Below are 12,405 nucleotides of genomic sequence, written 5' to 3' on the forward strand. Positions count from 1 at the left end.
CGTATCAGGCACGTGGCGCCACCATGATTTCCGTGCGTCTCGTTGCCTGCTTGCTCTCTCGAGTCTCAAGTGTCTGCGGAAATAAACAGGCTGCGTAACCGGAGCGTCGCACGCGTGTTCACGCTGGCTGTGCTAGCTGCCACTAGCAGAGACGGAGAGACCGTCGTGTTTCACTCTGTGCGGTTTGTAACCATGGAAGTTAACAGTTTTCACTAGTTGCAGGTCTATCTTACCATTCAATTACTAAAGGTTTTTGGTTGTGTTTAGAGATTTTGTCACGGTGTTTTGTTAAAACGGAAAGCTGGAGGATTGTTTCGCACAAATAAAGAACAGTGCCAGTCGGTTACGGTTTTTTAAAGAACGGCCGTGAAACAGTTCTGGTACCACAACTGTACAACCACCGTATCAAATTTTGGCATTCCCGTTGGTGTGCGCTTTAATTTTGGGTACGTTTTTGTTTACATGCTGCTGTCTTTAATATAATTTCTATATGCTTTAATAAAGTATTAAATTAAGGACGCTTGACTTCAGTTTTGAAATGGATTTGGACTTTTTAATATTACGATTTCATGGTTTTGCTCTTCGTTCACCATCACATGTGTCTCTCACTCCATGTTTTCAGTTTTGATTACTACAGTAGCAGTTGGTGAGTTGGCTGCATTCTGATTTGTGGGTATTCGCGATTTTGTGTTAAGTTTTTCCCTTAATAATGAATCATTTTTTAGATAATACAGGGTTTTGTGTGCTGAGAATTTCAGTGACCATATCATCATCTCATAACTGCAACACTTTGGATCGAGTTGACATCTTTGCTAAGAAGAAAAGCAACCGTAGACTCGTAGTCAATAATGTTGAGTGATTTTCAAATTAGAAAAAAATGTACACTGTATGGTCTGTACCGCTGAATTAAAATTTACTGTTGTCTCTAGATTCCGATACATACACTGCAGCCGGAAAATATTGAACATGGCGGTGAGTGAAATAATTTAAATTTTTTTATAAAGATGCATACAGATTTTTCGTGATGAGCAGGAGGGACGCAGTTACATCGCTTATTCGGAGGAGGCGATGGCCGAGCAAATCGCCCAGCTGACCACCATTGTCAGCCAGCAGGCGGCGGCCATTCAGAATTTATCCACATCCATCGCGCATCTGTCGCAACGGAATCTCGCGTTATCGGTGAGCCCGATGAATTACAACCAATACCTTAAATTTTTTAAAAAAATATTTTGAGATATTTTTATTTTTGCGTTCGTGTTGCAGATTAAAACTGTAGCACAGAAGTTACTTACCTTTTTTGTATTTTCTACGTACGAACATAATTTCTACAGACTTTTATTTGGTAGCCCGCACACTGTACTGTATATACAACAGAAGTATCACAAATACAGAAGTATCACAAATACGCCTTCACAAGTAAATAAAAAAATTAAATTTTGTTGAAAATAAATGATATTTTAAATAGTAAAATTTTGAAAAATTTGAATAATAAAGATTAATTTATTAAGAAAATTCCGAAAATTAAAATAATCAAAATTTGAAACACGAACAATGTGTGCACGTTACAGCGGAATCAGTATTCCGATCACGCGGAACCGCCCAACCACATTCTTAATCACGATATCGCTGTGATCGTTCCCTCCACCAGTAAGATGACACCCGCGGCTAATGATCATCGCGGTGGCCGGGCGGTGGCGGTGAAACGGGTGATGCATCCGATCAAGCGGGAGGACTACCAGCATTCCACGCCGACACATTCCGTCAAAGTGCAGGCCCGCAAGAAGGCCAAACTGACCAACGGGTCAGCGGTAAATTACGCGGCGGCGTCGGATGGCGACGGGGAGGATGGGAACCACCTGCCGACCCAAGGGGAGCACGACGAGGATGGGCTGCCGGCGCTGGATACCATGGTCAATACCGGTCGGTCGACGGCCGGAATGCTGCGCAATACTCACGCCACGCTGGGACCGACGGGTGTTGGTAAGAACGTATTTTGTGTAATATCGTTCGATGTGACGAATAATTATTTTATTTTCCTTGCAAGCTTTGTTCGCGAATACGTTTGTGATTTAGCGGTTTTTCATTCGTTTTCTATCCTTGCTTGTGTGATGCCAGTCGTAGCGACGGAACGTGAGAACTAGATAACAAGTTGTATTAGTTTTCGTGGGTGTGAATGACTTGATTTTTGCAGATGCCAAAAATCGCTTTCTCTCATATTTGCAAGCGTTGCGGGAGAACTATTCCCTGGACGAGGTACAAATTAAACAAACGCCACTGTTGTTAAACTGCTTTTTGTAGAAATAATGATACATTTGTGGTAGAATGACTGTACGCTGTCCAGTATATCGTACTATACTTTATGTTTTTACAGTGCAAAAATGTTTTGCGCCCGCAATTGTGTGATGACTGGATCGCTGTCCGCCCGGAGGAGCTGCTCAACCGTCTGCGTGATATCGATGTGGAGGTTCCTTCCCGGCAGAATCTCATGGATATCGTGCAGGCCATGGGGCCGGATATTGCGCGCGGACGCAGTGTCAAATTCGGACGGGAGACGCGTCGCGCGGTGGCCGTTCCGCGGGCCTACTTTGACGCACAGGAACTACGGAACATTGATGACTGTAAGCGTTGATGTTACAGAATTTTATCGGTTACACGAATGTAATCAAGATTCTTTTATGAATTAAATAGCTTGGATGTGATCACTGTTTGTCTTTTTTCTGTGTTGCTCGAGTACGTCAAGAATACGGATGGAGATTTAGGAAACCGGTTCGCTTTGAAAGCTGCTGATTTTGTAGGGTTTGTTGCTCCTCCCATTTCCAGACGAAGACCAGATGTTAACGCTTTCAATCACGATGAAATTCAGCCGGACGACGAAGATGCGGGAGCGGGACAGGAGTGGCCGCGCGAAGCCGAAGCAGAAAGCGACTAGCGCTCGTACAAAGTTACTAATTGTTGCTGATGGACAGTAATATTTGTTTCACACTACTTTGATAATCTCTTCATTCTTCAGTTGGGCAACTGTTATTGCATAATGATACTGTATTGCTTTTTACCGCTGTACAAAGTACCAGTCGAGGTTTTTTTAATTTTCAGTTATTAGCTTTTCATGCGACGAAAAGCGTGGCTTTCTACCTTGAAGGTTGTGGAAGATTTCCGGTCTGTAATGCGCAGCTGTACCGTTACATTTGTTTTGTCTTACTACATGGAAAGCACGACTTCAAGTTTTCGACCTTGTTTTAAAATTGTTTGTCGCTAAAACAAGAAAACATTTGTTTACTTGCTGCAATTTATTTCAACGACGCTTGTATGATGAACGACTTCGAGGAAATGTAACCCAAAAATCTTAAATTTGCTTCACAAGGTGAGTATTCAAATCGTCCAGCAAATGCTAACACTTAAACGATTTACGACCAACCATCAACAAACTCGTGTATATTCTTGATTCTTCACAACCAAACCGCTTCATAGTTCACAATAAGCGGGAATTCCCAATAAGAACTCAGTTGTTATCAGATAAATTACGGTCATCATCACAAACCGATGATTCCACATCCCATTTTTCAAAACCATTAACGCTTCACGAGGACTAGACAGAGAAACGCTTCCCAGCGTTCCTTACGCTTTCTTCGTGGACGATTTAGAGGCAGGGAGAGCTTTACTATCACCCTGCGCTTTGGACTGTAGTTTAGCGTCATCCGCGGCCCGTTCCTTGTTGATCTTGGCGCGCAGATGTTCCTTGAAGGAGCCAATGGTGCCGTCCCATTTCGTCACGGTCTGCTTGGCACACACCCAAATCTCCTTGGCCACCTGATCGATCAGCCGGAAGTCGTGACTGACCAGCATCATGCCGCCTTCGAATTCGTTAAGGGCATCTGCCAGCGCGTCGATGGTCTCCATATCCAAATGATTCGTCTATGCACAAAACCAAAATCGTCCTTTCTGCACACATTTCGCAAGTTTTTCATCTGCAGTATGCTCATGTTCATTTACAGTAACAGTATTTACTACTCTAGTCTTTAAGAATTAAATCGCACATCGATGCATAGAAGTACGTGGCCGCGTAAAAAAAGTTCACCAGTACTGCCATAGTAAAAATGAAAACTTTGCTACATTTACCTAAAATTACCAATACCATGCGCCTTCATTCGTACTATGATAATGCCAAACGGCAAACACAATACTGCATATAGATATACCTAAACCAATCAGCCAGCAGACTGACTTGGCGCAGTACTAAGTATATTTAATCATTTTTAATTCTGTGATCTGTATCTGTACTGTATCTGTATTTTACCGGTTCGTCCAAGAGCAACAAGTGGGGAACTTGCCAAGCTAACCAAGCGAACACTACCCGACATCTGCAAAATAATCGTGACTAAGTACTTTTTCAGTTATAAGAAACGATTTAGCAAAAGTATGGTTATTAACGCATACCGCTGGCCATCGGAAAGTTGTCGCATAGGGCAAATCTGCTGCCGTCCCGTAAGCCCGTACTGGCCTACAATCCGCCGCATTTCTTCTATTTCCTGTATAAAAAATAAAGTGAACACTTTTTCCGGCTAAACAAACACAATCCCCATACTTTAACTTCTGGATATGCTTTCATCATAAAGTCAACGGCAGACAGATTCAGATCCAACATATCGTGGAGATGCTGATGGTATCGCCCGATTTTCACCTACATAATTATGAACCGTATATCACTGTATGACACCAGCTAAGGAAATAAAATTCAAAACTTACATGAGGATGCTTCCGGATCATTCCGTCTGTAGGAACCAACTAAAAAATAAACGTTCCAATGACCGTACAAACAGTTATCAATATTAGCGCTCACCTCCCCAACCAATAATTTTAGTAATGTCGATTTTCCGGCACCATTTGGACCCACCTAAACATACAGACATTAGCTAACCATTTTGCACATATGTCGCTAAAACAAACACATTTTTTGAACTCAAACTGGATCTTTAACTGCTTCGAAGGCAATAAAAATTATTAGCGATGTATCGAACAGTGTAACAGCAGTGTGTATTATTAACAGTGCGTAAATGTGTACATTAGAAAAGTTATACAGAACTTTCTGCTAACTAGTAAATCATTAGTTTGGTAGGCAATCTTGTACAAAACAGCACAAGTTACTATTATTTTCTGTACGCAGTAACATACCAAAGCGACGCGGGTGTCCAAATCGATACCGAATTCCAGATCTTTGTAAATGTAGGGCTGTAAATAAACAAGCGTTATACTGGCAAATAGAGAGTACGCTTCCATCGCAGTCGCTTATCTTTACCTTCGTTTCATTATAGCGGAAAGAAACCTTCTGCACCATAATGACGGGCGGGGGAATTGGTCCCGGGTCCGGAAAGGAAAAGTTGAACAGTTTGTCTTTGGCAATCTGCTCTGTTAGGCCACCGGCCACCATCTTGGCCAGTGTTTTCTCTTTACTCTGCGCTTGTCGCGCTAGTTTGGCACTACCATGCCCAAATCTAGCGATGTACTCCTACAAGCAATAATAAAAAACACGCTATTAACAATCTTCGCAAATTAACGAATATTTCTACAATACAACTGGCTAACAAACGGAATCATATTTCAGATAATTTATCGCTTCGCTGAGTCAATGCATTGAAACCGGTCGGCTCCTAACATTCTCGGCCTTTTAATGTCATCATATAAATACCGATTCAGAGAATAGTTTTTATCGCAACGATAATGTACACACCTTCATGTGGGCGATTTGGTCTTGTTCCCATTTGTACTACGAATAGCATACGGTTAGATTGGCAATGAACAGCAGCCGGGATGAGTGAGTGAGTGATATGCCCAACCTGTTTAAGTTGGTTTTCCATTTGCTCTGCTCGTGTTCGCACGAAGGAATCATAATTACCACCGTAGTATTTAAGTTGCCTTTGATTCAGATGTATAGTGTGGGTACACACTCCGTTAAGGAAATCTTGTGAATGCGAAATCACAACGAGGATTCTCTTGTACCTGCAAAAATCATCATCGTAATACAGATAATGGCCAACACATAGTCTGGCTCATACTTACGATTTCAGTTCCTCTTCTAACCACACACAAGCATCCAGATCTAGATGGTTTGTCTAGAAACCATTAGAAGAAAGTTAGCAATCAACATAAGAATTACACAGGAACTACAGCAGTTCACAAAACAGTTATAACCCGAAGGCGAGTGCAAACGGTAAATCTTATGAACAAAAAGTTGATACCATGTAAACTGAATACAAAACAATCGTTTTCACCAAAAGGTAAAAAAAACGCAACCACAATATCGTAATAAGGTTGCAGAAATTCAAACCACCGGCAAGACACACTTGCAAGTCACGACTATAAAAATTAAGTTCTTTCAAGATATTAACGGCAATATGGCTTAATACAAAATGTAAAAACTTAAGGATTTAGTAGGAATGAAAAAGTTATAACCATACCGGTTCGTCTAGGAGAAGCATAGAAGGTTTGAGATAGAGGGCACGGGCCAGGGAAATGCGCATTCGCCAGCCTCCGGAGAAATCCTTGACTTTAGTTTGCTGCATCTGTTTCGTGAAGCCCAAACCATGCAAGATATGCGCTGCACGCGTTTCAGCAGTCTCCGCTCCCAGTTCGTCCAACCGCTCATAAATATCCATCAATTTATCGTGCGAGGCTACAAAATTCCAAAACATAATAAGCACGATTTCCAAAACACGATAAAAGAATCAAAGAAAATATCGCAAATACTTGGAGCACACTGGGAATTTTGAAAATGCGTATACTCGAGTAACGCACTGAAATCTTTTAAAGGGTAAACAGAACTACTGCGTACTTACTGTATGTAACCTGTAGGTAAATAAAGTTGTAACTTGCATTCTACTTCTACAACACATTAGCCAGAAGTATTATATCCAGAAATATTATACGGGTACAAATTTGACCAACACAGCTCATAAATCAACTTTTACTTGAAATAAATTCAAAGAAAAAAATATTTAAAAAACCTTACGAAATAAAAATCTAGTGATAAAAAACTTCTCTGATTTGCCTGGAAAATTAATAAAAAAAGGCAGCAAGAAAACACAATCGTGCATAACAAGTATCGCAATATTCCGATAGGTTTAAGAAAAAATTTACGCAGCAGTAGTTGTATGATGGAAAGCGAGTGAGGCCCTGCGTGCACAGGAATCAGCGTACCTTCAGGATCAGCGTGCGCGAGCTCCTCCGCCTCCTTCTCCAGCCGCATCCTCTCCTCATCCACCTCCATGACACACTCCAGCGCCGTCTTATCCACGGGGGCCATCTCGCGGTGCAGATGGAAGATATCCAGCCCGGAGGGGACGGGGATCTCGCGGCGGGCGATCACCGCCAGCAGCGTACTCTTCCCGCTGCCGTTCAGCCCGATCAGACCGTACCGATTGCCCGCGTTCAACTCCAGCTGTGTGTCGCGCAACAACTCAAACCCGTGGAAATTCACGGAAAAATTATGGATTTTTAGATCACGCGACTGCGGATGACTGGCCAACACGCCGGTGCAGGTGCGGAACTCGCTGTTCATGTCGAGTTCCTTCAGTTCCACTTCCAGGTTCGCCACTACACAACGCTGCGGTTGGACGGTGCGGTGGGTTAGGGGAGGGAATTTTCTTACCTAGTTTGCTATCGACGGCGGTCACAGTTTCAGTGGCAGCGGGAGCATGCCCGTTAGTCAATCCATTCGATTCCGTAGTTTTCTTGGGCGGCGCAGTAGCAGCCGCGGCGGCCTTCTTGGCCTCGCGCTTCTTCTTGGAAACACTAGACATTATGGTGGCGATAAGGACGACGAAAAGGATTCAAAAGTCCTCCCTCTACTGTTCTTCGCAAAAAAGTTGCTCAAGTATACGAAATGCTGTAAATGGAAAGAAATTAATTTTGAGGGAGAGTCCAGAAGTACCACGAGAATTTTACTTCTTGAAAAATAAAATTCAAATTTCAGTGCAAAAATAAAAAAGAACAATTAAATTTGAACGGTGCAGTTGCGCAGCGAGGAAGTGTTTCGTGAATGCCCGTGAATGGGCAGTAGCGTGGTGAGCCTCATCTTATCCATCGCGGTGGCCCGCCAGTTTATTTAGTATAAATTGTAATTTGTAGCACATTTTCTAGGAGAACTATTCGTATTATGTACTTATTAGTTATTATAAATAATCATATCTGTTACCTGGTCTTATTCGGGATTATGTTAAACAAAATTTGAAAGCAGGTAGGTTACGAAAAGCCTGAGGTATAGGTAGCTTACGAAAAGCCTGACGACGGATTTCCGGTGGCGGTTCGAGTCGACACTGTCGACTTATTAGTGAGTCGGTGAAGTCCGCCGTAAACCGTAAAACGGGCACCGCTTTTAATCAAGAGTACAGAGTTAGACAGAGCGTGTGTCTAACGAATTTCTGTCTGCTCCCTTGATTAAATGCGTTTCACGGCGCCCGGTCGCCTGCCCAGGCGGACTTCGCCGACTCACTATTAATTGTAATTTTTTACCGGAAGCCGGAAGGTCGTTTGAAAAGTAAAACTACTAACAAAAGGCTCATTGTCTTTTGTCAAAAGACAATGAGCGCAACCAAAATTTCAAAGGTTTGTCAGTTTCTATAATGTAATTCTTATTCTGTAATGTAATTCGAACCACCAGGCAGTACGTATGAGAGCAATTTTAAGCGTTGAACAGCTGAACTTGACCGGCATCAAAAGTGCATAACTTCATCAAGTACAGTAACACACTACGCATTTGCATCAACTTTCCGGTATGTATTTTCTGAAATCGGTACTGTATAAAATTTGTGCCGCATTGTATTCCCTTTTGAAGAACAGCTCCAAGCTGCTGCGTCACCTTAATTTTACCTACTCATGTTACATAATTATTGGCTCTAATTAAATTTTACAGAGCCATTTGCAGGTGGCATTCAAAACTTAAAAAACAAAAGAGACAGAGAAATGTCGAGAGCGGTATGAATCATCAGGGTGAATCAGTTCTCCTAAATTGGTCATAGGTTCGATGAATCAACTCCATGACTCATCCAGCATTTGCGTGTGATGTGGGCCGACGCTTTTTTACTGCAAAGACTTCCCACTCAGCTGTTCAATTAAATAACACGTAAATACGGCCTGTCCGTCAACACTCCCTGTAAAATCTCCATTTCCGTAAGCGGAGTTCACCGGAAGTCGCCAGGCTTTGCGTACAGTTTACGAGGCGTACGAGTGCATAGCGAGCAAAGTCGTACTCGTACGATACAAAATGTACAAAGCCAACTTCAACACGCCACAGCAGCTCACGCAGTCTGCCAGTGCCAGGCCGAGTTCTTCGCCTGAAATTTGTTACAGCGCACGGCCATGCGTGAATTTCTTGTGGTACTACTTCGTGCTGGTTTAGAAAGTGGCATATAAAAGATAAGGTGGTGAATCAGGGCGAGTTAGGTTATTGTGAGTCAAGCGAACAAGCCCATATTTCATTTTTGCATCTGATCGAGAGAGTAGTGTGTGTACCGTAAAGCACCCGTTTGTTTGAGTTTCGCTCTGTGTGCTGTGCTACCAGCCAAGCCTTCAAGATCCGTGTTGAGTCAGCCACGACGATGGCCAGTTGAGCCTATTGCAGCACAAATCCTATCCTTCGAGGCATTCTTATTTGTTTACAAATAAGTACACCGATTCTCCCGTTCTCAACCGTCGCGTGGGTCAGATCAGTTTACGAGACTGAGAGATGTCTGAAGCGAGTAGTCAGAACGCCAACAGTAATGACGCTGCGTCAGTGAGTGGTGTACGCATCGTAACACCCGCCAGTGATCATCCCCCTTCGCCGCCGCTGCCCCCACCAAGGCCCCCTCAGGTGGGCATAAGAAGCGCAATCTGACGTTGGATCTGAAGGCCTCCAGTACGGGCAGCGCCGTCAACAGTGTTAATCCCATTGCGCTGAATCAGCTGACCGTGCCCGCCACCAGTGGTGCTACGGCGGATCTCAAGACATCCCCGGGATTTCTCCTCACCAGTCCCGATGTCCAGATGCTCCAGTTGGCCTCACCGGATCTAGAGAAATTTATCATCCAGGGCCTCATGGGACAGAGCACCCCGACGCCCACCACGCAGATTGTTTTTAATCCCAAAAACGTTACTGAAGACCAAGGTAAGAGTCGTTTATCTTCCGATCTGCTTTTCGTTTCGCTGAAAATCAAAACTTGCCAGACTTGTCTACGGTTCAATCCTCGATCACGTAAGCTTATAGCTTGTTGTTGAATCTGGAGTAGCGCTTGATCGTACGAGAGTGTAATACCAAAACAAATGACTAAGATACTGAAGAATGGGATCGGTGTGCTCATGAATGAGCGTGCATATTTTCTATGATGTCATCGCGGAGCTGTGTTACATACAACCGGATCTGCTTCACTGTCCAACTTCCCTTTTTATTGGTTATAGCTTGTAGTTGTTAGCTGCTGCTACTGTTCCTCATTGACAGTTTTGGTTTCACTTTTCTGAATCAGTAATTCGTCATTCACGTAAGAACGAGCCGAGTAAACTTTATTATTACAGTACCCTCGACTTCATGAATGAAGGCTGAAGTTAATAATTAACGTTCTTTGTTTGCTTTAATGATCTGTCGCTGTCATCTTCTGACTTAGTTGAACTACTTTGTAGAATCATACGCGAAAGGCTTTGTGGACGCCTTGAACGCACTACACCGTAACGGAATGGCCTACAACGTGGTACCCGCCAATGCAGGAAATGTTGCCTTCCCCATTAGCCAGTTAGGCCAGGTGAACGGACAAAATGGTGAGTCCAGGTCTCCAGGAACCTTGAATTTGCACGGTCAATCAGTGGTCGTGTATCAATGCTCGTTGTAGTGAGCCCTGAATTTTGCCACGCTTTATAGTGAGCTTTATAAATTTTGACTGGTGGACTTTCCATTGAATTTGCTTCTTTCCGCAGTGTTCCCGCAATTCTTTACGCTAAACCCGCAGCAACAAATCCTGCCCATCCAAACGGGCCAGCCGCAAACCATGACCGCCCATCCGGTCCACCATCCGAACGGCGGCGCCATCACCATGCAGATGCCTATCCTGCAGCAGGCCAAAATGGAGCCTTACTCCCCGTCGGTGTCCCCGGTGCCCTCCGATCCCCAAACTGTGCCTTCTGATCAGCGCTCCACACAGTCGACCAACAGCTCCTCGGGCAGTGCCCACGACGGTCCCTCTCCGGCCATCGACATGAACCACCAGCACCGCATGAAAGTGGAGCGTAAACGCGAACGCAACCGCCTGGCCGCGGCGAAATGTCGGCAGCGGAAGATCCAGCGCATCAGTGAGCTGGAGGATAAAGTACGCGAACTGAAGGACCAGAATTCCCTGCTGTCCAATACGGCGGACACGCTGCGGAATGATCTGTCGATACTCCGACAGGAGCTGCTGATGCATATGACTTCCGGATGCAGTATTGAGATGTCGCAGAATTTAATGCAGTCGCTGCAGCGCCAGTCGCAGCAGCAGCAGTAGAACCCCGTGCGCAATGCATTCCTACAAGTGCCAACAACGGGTAGACGGTCGCCGGCTTCCTGGTGTGTTATCTGTTGTTTTTCTCTGTTTTCTCTCTCTCTCCTGTTGTTCCGTTGATCTGGCGGTTCGGCCAAACAGCCACAGACCCTTGCCGGTGCGGATGATGTCTGTTCGTGTTCGCGCTCTCTCCCGGCCACACATCCGCACTGATGGTATTAAACGAATTGGATTATCACACGGGATGGAAGATTATTTGGGGAGGTGGTTTTTTTTAATTTGTGCAAAGTGCTTTTATTGTTAGACTTGTTTTGTACCGGTAGATGGACAGATATAGAAAGCATATTGCAAAGAATTAATAGTAGAGTTTATCTCGTCCCCGTTTGGAGAGAAATTTTTTATTTGTTTATGCAGCTTTCGTGAATTTTACCCGTGGGTTTTTATGAGTGTCCTTTTGTCTTCTTTTTTTATCCATTTAGTGTGGGAAGCTATTGAGCCGGTGATGATTAGGCTGACATAGTTGTTGGAATGATTCTTTCTTGTGTTTGTGGTTCTACTAATTTTTAACGTATTACGAATGCACTTGTGTTGCAGTCAAACTGATGCCCCGTGTCCTTTTTGTATCTATCGCAATAAAATGATTATGGAATTACTGGCCCAGGCCGTCTATTCAGTATTACACAATTACGGGTAATCTGTGCAGTATCGATCAGAAATTTTACCTTCGACAACCGAATTATTGTAATAATTTAAGTAACAACTGAACCAAACTGAAGTTATTAATTAATAACTGAACCAAACTGCAACAACATTTTGTGATTCCATTTTGTTTCGAAGCGCTGTTACACACTGTTCTTCAGGTCAGGCTTTTATTTAGGGACTTATTACCAGTACCATTTATTTTTCT

At 43.7% G+C, this 12,405-nt stretch overlaps 3 protein-coding genes across 4 annotated transcripts; 2 read left to right on the top strand and 1 right to left on the bottom strand.

Moving 5' to 3' along the window:
* The first annotated feature begins 85 nt into the window (after positions 1–85).
* On the top strand, positions 86–3,282 carry LOC129599917 (uncharacterized). 2 transcript variants are annotated; one of them, XM_055498273.1, is made up of 8 exons: positions 86–177; positions 268–446; positions 930–972; positions 1,033–1,179; positions 1,569–1,980; positions 2,192–2,253; positions 2,372–2,618; positions 2,796–3,282. In XM_055498273.1, exons 3-8 carry the CDS (start codon positions 967–969, stop codon positions 2,927–2,929), a joined length of 1,008 nt encoding a protein of 335 aa, XP_055354248.1. In that variant the 5' UTR covers positions 86–177; positions 268–446; positions 930–966; the 3' UTR covers positions 2,930–3,282. The 2 variants fall into 2 exon arrangements, with proteins under 2 accessions (XP_055354248.1, XP_055354249.1); XM_055498274.1 differs by lacking the exons at positions 86–177; positions 268–446 and adding an exon at positions 459–646.
* LOC129599916 (ATP-binding cassette sub-family F member 2-like) lies at positions 3,279–8,277 on the bottom strand. The gene is made up of 15 exons (XM_055498272.1): positions 8,189–8,277; positions 7,643–7,879; positions 7,192–7,587; positions 6,453–6,667; positions 6,055–6,107; positions 5,832–5,994; positions 5,726–5,761; positions 5,294–5,503; positions 5,170–5,226; positions 4,838–4,891; positions 4,744–4,782; positions 4,583–4,678; positions 4,435–4,526; positions 4,295–4,358; positions 3,279–3,912 (listed from the first exon to the last, which is right to left on the bottom strand). Exons 2-15 carry the CDS (start codon positions 7,791–7,793, stop codon positions 3,616–3,618), a joined length of 1,923 nt encoding a protein of 640 aa, XP_055354247.1. The 5' UTR covers positions 7,794–7,879; positions 8,189–8,277; the 3' UTR covers positions 3,279–3,615.
* A 1,524-nt stretch (positions 8,278–9,801) lies between these two features.
* Positions 9,802–12,150, top strand: LOC129599870 (transcription factor Jun-like; the record flags this gene model as incomplete). The annotated part of the gene is made up of 3 exons (XM_055498213.1): positions 9,802–10,138; positions 10,648–10,782; positions 10,939–12,150. Coding segments are annotated over 3 exons (1,035 nt in total), but the record flags the coding sequence as incomplete, so codon positions are not given.
* Positions 12,151–12,405: the final 255 nt, after the last annotated feature.

The sequence above is a fragment of the Paramacrobiotus metropolitanus genome, unplaced genomic scaffold (assembly GCF_019649055.1).
Source record: "Paramacrobiotus metropolitanus isolate TYO unplaced genomic scaffold, Prichtersi_v1.0 Parri_scaffold0000157, whole genome shotgun sequence".
Classification (NCBI taxonomy): domain Eukaryota; kingdom Metazoa; phylum Tardigrada; class Eutardigrada; order Parachela; family Macrobiotidae; genus Paramacrobiotus; species Paramacrobiotus metropolitanus.